At 33.4% G+C, this 8,747-nt stretch overlaps 1 protein-coding gene across 2 annotated transcripts in view; it reads right to left on the bottom strand.

Moving 5' to 3' along the window:
- Window positions 1-788: 788 nt before the first annotated feature.
- Window positions 789-8,747, bottom strand: part of LOC149812718 (zinc ion binding protein) — a 34,523-nt gene continuing 26,564 nt past the window's right edge. For both annotated transcript variants that reach the window (XM_089990810.1, XM_089990811.1), the window contains exons 7-8: window positions 1,236-1,385; window positions 789-1,163 (exon numbers count right to left, since the gene is read on the bottom strand). In XM_089990810.1, coding sequence (XP_089846936.1) covers window positions 1,083-1,163; window positions 1,236-1,385 — 231 coding nt within the window. In that variant the 3' untranslated portion in view covers window positions 789-1,082. The remainder of the gene's footprint in view (window positions 1,164-1,235; window positions 1,386-8,747) is intronic.

Below are 8,747 nucleotides of genomic sequence, written 5' to 3'. Positions count from 1 at the left end.
ACACACACAAGTTCTGGGGTCAAGGGATAAGCCCTCGGAGTTTTAAGCCGACAGGATAGCAACCATAAGTACAGCAGGCTGAGCCAGTGCGGCTAGGTCTCTGCACCTGGGACAGTTTCTCCAAGAAAAATAAATCAAAACCATGACGGAATCTGCTTATAATCAGATGTGGTTTTTGGCTTAACAAATCTGATCCATGAAAATCCCCAAAGCTGTGCTTTGAGCATGGAAGAATCCATGATAAGGGCAGACTTTAAGTTTGTCACATTTGATTTTGTCATCCGAAGACTCTACATAAAGGTATTTATTAATTTTTTAAAACATCTTACAAACTTTATTCAATAATTGGGATTGAAGTTGTGCTATCATGACTAAGGAATGTCGCACCATCATGAGCAAGGGGTCTAGGGTTCGAATCCCACGAGGGTTGCCCCCCAGCTTACGTAAAATATTCAATAATTGACATATTATCAACATAGAGTGGACCTTAGAAGGCCTCGGTGTTAGCCAATTCCATGAATAATGTAAAAGTTGTTTCCCCCAAAAAGCATGGTGAGCACGTTTGAAGGAATACTTTTGCTCAGAATTTCTTAATAAGATGCCACAGTCGAGTCAAATATGAAAATTTTGAGGAAAAACAAAGTTCCTGCTTCACATGAAGCTCTCAAAAGAGTTTATTTAACAAATATGGCATGTTATTATGCATTAGAAGGGCATCTTCCAGATATTTCAAGATTTTCAACAAAGTTCCTGCTTCACATGAAGCTCTCAAAAGAGTGTTTATTTAACATATATGGCATGCTATTATGCATTAGAAGGGCGTCTCCAGATATTTCAAGAAGTTCAACAAAGTTCCTGCTTCACATGAAGCTCTCAAAAGACTGTTTATGGCTTGTTATTATGCATAGAAGGGCATCTCCTCCAGATATTTCAAGATTTTGAACAGTTTCCTATCAATTTTAGAGCATTAGATGACCAATGAAAGACACATGAAGGGAACAGACCCACCTATTTACAGATACAGGGTACCCTTTGATATTTAAGCAACAAAGCAACTATCTCGAGTCTAACTCAGATATATTTCACTCTGATGAAGCAGACTCGGACTTCTGGTTTTCAGCAACTCCAAGCTGACCATGGAGGAACTGGAGCACTGAAAGGCGCTGCATGAGCAACCACACAATAGTCAGCAACATATGCATGCAAAATCCCTTATGAAAACAAATTGCCCATACCCGTTTCTCTAAGCCAATTTCGCCTGGATTTATTGTCAAACGCTCCAAACATTTTATTGCCTCATGAAATCCATCGACAGCCAAACTTTCGCTTCCGATATTCCTATCAACATCAGCAACTTTTGCCAAGGACACAGCTACATCCACCATCTGCATAACATAAAACAGACACCAATAAGGGGAGACAGTCTTCTTCTTTTTCCCCCTCCTAATTATTTTGTGTTAATTTAGTTAACTGAAAAAGACAGGAAATTTGAACAACAATTACCTAAAGTTCTCATGGAAAAGGTACATTTATTTCATTTGCTGAAAACAGATTCACAAATTTCACCATATTCCAGTAGCACTACTCAATATTCTAATAGCAATAGTCCTTGTAGTAAAAAAGCTAGAAAGTGTGTGTGTGCGGCGCACATATGCTGAAAGTTGTATGATGAAACATGCAAAAGAAAAAATAAATCAAATAAGAGTATTATTTACAGAATTAAGTAAAGCATGAATCAACATAGTATATATCTAAAGCTGTTTGGAAGAACAAAGACCAAAATGCATAAAATATTGAATAATTGCCTACAAAAATACAGCAGTAATATGACATGATATACCCACATAATACCTAGAACCACTATATAATAATATTGCCTATAAAGTAAAAGAAAAAAGTTGGTTTGAGAAATTTTATGCTACATCAAAATTTTTAAAAGAAATTGCAGTGTAATTTTGTTGAAAAGAAAACAAATGAGCTGTAGATTTGCAGTGTAATTTTTTCAAAAGTCACCTCAAAATTTTAAAAATTCACTCGGTGTCCCCAAGATCGCACATACACCGCCAAACCACATATTCAGTTTGACAATACTTTTGCATGTTTTCTGGAGTCAGTGTATCACTATTATAAAAACAAGCACCATTAAACTTATAAACTAATAATTCCAGATAATGTGAGGTCCAGACTTAGAAAGAAAGAAAGAAAAGGTCAAAAATCATTCTTGCTAAAACTCATTAGGATAAAGATACAATCCACAATTGCCTAAGAATTTTTCACATGTGATAGGAAACAGAAACAAACGAAAAGGTTGAGGTTCAGCATCGTTAATATTCTAGACAAATAAAAAAAATTATTGGGATAATGAGATTCGGTGTCCCTGTATAACTTCATTTCTTTGTTGTCAATGTGACAGATTTCATCTTTACACGAGAAAATGAAAAATTAAACCTTACCCACAGTTCTAAGCTACATGTTCCTTATTGCTTAGTGCTTACGGATCACTAATATATTCAAGGGCATAAATTGGCATCCTACAATTTCCGCACAACTATTTTGTGGCCGAACATCTAGAAATTCTTGTAGCACCAAGTCCACGGTTACTGAGAGATTCAATATATGTTCGACATCTTGCTTCTCCAAGAATAACTTCACAGAAAGAAGCTAGGCACTTCCAAAACTTGATTAAATGTTATGGAAAGCGCAATTTTTTAGAACATGAGATTATGGGCAGGAAATTTGTACATTCATTAGAAAGTAATACATTTGTAGTTGACCTATTCTGATTGAATCAGGAACAAATTAGAATTAAAAATATTATATATTCAAATTGGTTAGAAAAACAGAGGTCTAATTCATACCAGAATAGGAAAAAACAGATAAAATCAGACCAAAACCTCTCTCTCTCAATATAGTCAGGTGTAGCTGCCGACTCTGATCCGTGCCTACTGCCATCATACAGGGCTTTTGAAGGAATTTTTTTTCATGTTTTTCTCAAATCTGATGTCCATATGTGTTCTACATGCTTGATTTTATAGGAATCGACTCTTGGATCGTCCAATTTTGAAACGTGGGTAGGTTTTTATAAGGTTTGAAAATCAACAGTTTAAAATTTTCATAAATATTCAAGGCTTAAAAAATCACATTTTTTTTAACGTATAAAACATGATCCAAGTGTCGCTTCCTAACAAATTGACCATGCCAAACACTTCTACAGAGTCAGATTTGTGAAATACACCGCAAAAACCCATGTTCGCTCGTGGTAGGCACCTATATATATATATATATATATATATATAAAAAATCACTGTCACCAATATCGGTGATATTTTGAAAATATCACAAAAAATAGCTCACGATATTTTCAAAATTTTGCCAGAAGACAATATCGCGATAATATCATGATATTTTTTGGCAAAAAACAAATTTTTTTATATTTTAAGTTTGTATTTTCTATTCTTTTGTTTCTTTTATAATTTTAAAACCTTTAAAACTTGTTTCTTATTATTTTTGGAATAAAAATAATGCAAAACTTATTATTTTCTTATCTTTTTGGTTATTATTTATATTTTTTTATAATTTTATAGATTTCCCCAAGATTTTCCAACTTTTGAAAATCTCTCAGAGAATACCTTAATGATATAGGTGACAATATATATAAAAGAAAAGTGGTAGCTGCCTACCATGCACAAATAGTGTTTTCGGGTTGTTTTTCGTAAATCTGACCCTGCAGATGTGTTCAGCATGATTGACTTGCTAGAAAACCACACTTGGATCATGTTTTTTGATAAAAAAACATGATATTTTAAGCCTTAAATATTTATGTAAATCTTAAACCATTGATTTTTAAATCCTATAAAAACCTATCAGCATATCAGAATCAGGCAATCCAAGAGTCAATTCCAATAAAATTAAGCATGTAGAACACATATGTATAGTCAGATTTAAGGAAAACGCTGAAAACCCCATTCAAAAGACTGGTAGGCTGGCGATATGCTAGAAAAGTGGTAGACAGTTACCACTTGTTAAAATGTACACATTGTATATATACTATATATATTTATCTATATGTATACATATTCATGTATATATATAAATATGTCTATATTATCTTTATTTTATTTTATTTTTTTCTAATGCCTAGACTTGCCCTCTCTTGTGTGTCTAAATATTGTAAGTATGCATCTTGCATACATTTTGTGAAGTTAAATAAAATATTATTTTTATATGTGAGCTCTCTTTATGTGAGCTCTCTTTATGGCCTTTGTGAGTAATGTTGGAAGTATCGTACTGTATCGTACGATACAGTGCAATACTATTGAGGTTCTCGTATTGATACACACTCGTATCGCGATATGAGTGTCTCATACCCGTATCGGGTGTATCGTACGATACACCCCCGTATCATACGATACAGGGCGTATTGTATGATATAGTATTAACGCACTTTAAAAGGGCCTAAAACTTACTTTTAACTTTTGGGTTTTAAATAACTTTTGAGGGCAGACTCCCTTATTTGGGTAGAGGCCATTAGAGAAAAACCCACACCCTAAGAGCCGTGAGAGCGATTTGGGGGCCGATCCATGCACTAGAGAGTGGGTTTTTGTGACTCCCTCAAGTAAGAGTGCATTTCCATCATTTTTCTACTCAAAGAACTGGGTTAGGGTAAAAAAATCCCTATTATTGGATTCTTATTGAGTTTTTTTTGGGGAAGATGGCATCAGAGAATCCGGTATAGCAATGGAGCACTCAAATAATGAGTGAAAACCAATTAAAAATCAAGTGCAACGAGTAGTGGTTGGCCAAGTTTGAAAGTGATGTTTCAAATTTGAAATCTTTTGCCGTTCACATTCTTAGCCAAACGTGTAGTGCAAGTTGATGTGAAAGAAATTGAAGTGTCTTTGAGCAAATCTATACAAAAAGAAGAAATAGATTGAAGCACAATAAACGTTCGTTACAACTTACGATTGAGGTAAAGGTATACAAAATTATAAAGTTTATTTATCATTTTCATGTGTTTATTTAAAGTATTTTTTATATCATTTAAAACCATAGTTACCGAAAGTTTCTTAGATAGGTGGGAAGCCCGATTCTCGGAAACTCGCTTCGGAAGTGCGGTACTCCTCGCTTTCGAAACTTGATAAGAATCTCGATTCTCTCACGCTTCTCTTATGCTTTCCAAACACTTCATATATTCTTCTTATATGTTTTTTCACTTTACTTTTCATGTTTTTTATGTGTTTTCTCTAACGCTTATCACTCACTTCCATGTGCTTTCTCTAAATTGGCAGTCGTCATTTTTAGATTTTGTTAAAAAATTAATTTACACTAAAAAATCATAAAATTTAAGAATAATCACATTTATTTTAGTTTTTATTTGTGTTCCATTTCAATTCACATTCAATTCTTATATTGTTTTTTTATTCCTCTTTTCCGGCTTCCTATATATTTTAAAATGCATAGTTTCTCGCTTCTGCTTCTCGTATCGTTTACTGCTTCGCTTCCGAGTCTGGCAACCTTATTCAAAACCCAACTAATTTTAATTTTTTCATTTCATCTTTTTAGGCAAAAAAAAAAGTTATCCTTAAGGAGGCACAAAGAGCAATTTGATCCCATCAATTTGAAACATTTTGATGAATTGGATGCATGGGTTGAAGAAGCAAAAACTTTTTTTAATAAAGATAGCATTCAATGGATAAACGTGGAAGGAACACAGGTGGTAGACGATAAAGACCCCATATATCTTGGGGACGAGGTGGATGTCGAAGAAGGAGAAGAAGAAAAGAAAGATAATGATGATGAAAATGATTATGATTATTGAAGTTTTATATAATATGTTTTAAAAAAACATTGTTATTTAACACTTAATTGTTCATAAACTTGGTTATTTTGTTTTTGTTTTTGTTTATGTAATATGAAAGTATGAGTCTTGTGGCATGTTCTTAATTGCAAGCTATTTAATATTTTTCACTGTTCTATTGAGATATGAATGTAATATTATCTATGATTCTATATTACTTGATGTTTGACAATGTCTTATGCAGCTCATATAGACATAAATGCTTCATATGTGATTTTATGGTTGTATTTTGTGCAATTCATCATTGTTTCATGTGATTTTTTTTAAAAAAATTGCTATTTTTCTGATTTTTCTGATTTTTCTGATTTTTCTGATTTTTCTTTATTTTTTTAGATTTTTTGAAATTTTTTTATTAAGAATTTATGATATTTTATGATACAATATGGTCTTAATTTGGGCCCGACCAATACAGGTAACGATACAATACTTGCAACCTTGTTTGTGAGTGTGCCCATAGTGGTTGCTTGTGTTTGTCCATTTGGATACTTTGGTGGACATTTTCTCTCATTTGGTGGCTCTACTCTCTTTACATGGTATTAGAGTCATAGTGCTCTTGGTCTTTGAAGATTGGCAATCCCTTTGTTCGTGTGCTCGTGGATTGCTCCTCAAGTATTCGTGCTCCTCCATATCAACTTCTCTCTCTCTTGTGTGCTGATGGTTTGCTCCTCAATTGTTCGTGGTGGTTCAAGTGGGCGTGCTCCTCCTCTTTCTCTCTCTCTTTATTTTTTTATGTAATCATTCATGGAGGACAAGGAGAGTGTCACCGTTGTGCCAGTCAAGCTCAATGACACTAACTATGTAATGTGGTCTTCTATCACGAAACACCATATTTAGGGCAAGAGCTTGTACAAATTAGTAGATGAATCCGATTCAGAACCTAAACTTCTTCTCACAAAAGTTGAGAACGGGAAGAATATAGCGCTTCAAGGAGATGAGAAGACTAAGGTCATAACCAATTATGAAAAAAAGTTGGAGTGAAGAATGGGATGATAGATATTAAAACATGTTCTAGCCTTGCGAAGTTTGAGCATGCCAATGATGCTTGGGATTGCTTTGAAAAATATGTATTCACTCAAAGATGAGCATTTTTACTAATTCATAAATGGGTTGCAACCCGAGTTTTAGGCCATAAAGTCGACTCTTCTCTATACAGAAAAGGTTCTCTCTATTGTTGATACGATGAGGAACTAAGTATGGAGGAAAATGGGTCGAAGAGACACACCCTCAAGAATGATGATGAATCTGTCTTGGTCATATCTAGGTTGGGAACCTATGCTTGCACATACAAACCACTTCACTTTGGGAGACAAGGCAATGAGTATGACAAAAGGAAAGTCATTTGTCACTATTGCCATTAAAAAAAAGAGAGGAAAAAAAGGTGGCTACAATTGATCCACCTCAAGAGACTAAGGACATGAGCAACCCTCAAGATGCATCCTTATAAAGTACGTCCTTATCCCAATTGGTGGAGGTACTTCAACCTCTTCTTAGAGAATCATCTTTCCTAAACCGGAGTTGTAGTCGCATCCTATTCCGATCCCGGTAAGTCTCCTTGGCTCCTTGACTTCGATATTTCGTTTCATATGACTCCAAACCTTGATATCCTATCAGAATGCCGTATTAATTCAAGCATGTCTAATGTTTTCATTGCCAATGGTCCGTCACTTGAAATCAAAGGAATAGAAAATTTTGAAAGAAATCTTAAAAACTTCAATTTTAAAAATTAGATATATTTTTTAAAGTAAATCTAAATCTTCTGTCTCTCAAATATTGGATCATGGATATAATGTCTTCTTATCAAATGGTTGTTGGAGGCAGAATCGCCAGTCAGGGAAGCTGATTGGAGAAGGCCATAGAGAAGGAGGCCTCTACTACATGGACTTTTTGGAAATACCCAAAAATATGTATTATTGTAATGTCCAAAAAGTTAGATTTAGATTTATGTCACAAAAGACTAGGGCATCCAAATGTATCCAAAATTTCATAGTTTTCAAGTTTGAAAATATTTTGTAATATTGACAATTTTACTTGTAATGATTGTATTCTTGACAAAATGAATAAATTACCCTTCTATGAAAGACCACTTGTTAGTCCATTCAGATGTTTAGGGTCTAGCACCAATCATATCAAAAGGTGAATATACATATTATGTGATATTTTTGGATGATTTTTTAGGTATATTTGGATTTACTTCCTTATACATAAGTCCAAAGTTTTCTTACATTTTCAAATTTTTCATAACTTAGTTAAAAATAGGTTTAATAATAACATTTCTATCTTTCACACTCATTCAGGGGGAGAGTTTGTCTAAAAAATTTAAAGATATTTTAATTTACATGGCATTAAACATTAAAGATCTTGCCCTCACACACCACATCAAAATGGTTTGACTGGAAGAAAACATCAACACATTTGCAAACCATGTACCTAAAGTCTTTTGGGCTGAAGTCGCATTAATCGTTGTGTATCTTATAAACAGAATGTCATCTTCATCATTACAAAATATCTCTCCTATCGAAAAACTTTTTATTATTTCATATTAAGAGTCTTTGGATGCAAGTGTTTTGTTTTAACCAACAAAAATGATAAGTTTTCTTGTAGGGCTATTCCATGTGCTTTCTTTGGATATGATGATAACAAAAAAGGTTATAGATGTTATGACCCTAGAAATGAAAAGTTGTATGTTTCAAGAAATGTGTCCTTTTTAGAAAATAAAAATTCCTTTAATTATGAAAAATCTAAGGAAGTAACTAAGTATTCCCTTCTTAGCAAACTTTCGGTCATTATACCGTAAGTTTGAAGGGAGTGTTAAAATGTACACATTGTATATATACTATATATATATATGTATTTATCTATATGTATACATATTCAAGTATGTATATATAAA

The sequence above is a fragment of the Nuphar pumila genome, chromosome 16 (genome assembly GCF_984573655.1).
Source record: "Nuphar pumila chromosome 16, dmNupPumi1.hap1.1, whole genome shotgun sequence".
In the NCBI taxonomy this organism is placed as follows: domain Eukaryota; kingdom Viridiplantae; phylum Streptophyta; class Magnoliopsida; order Nymphaeales; family Nymphaeaceae; genus Nuphar; species Nuphar pumila.
Note: the sequence above shows the minus strand (reverse complement) of the source record. Positions and strands in the feature narration are given on the sequence as shown.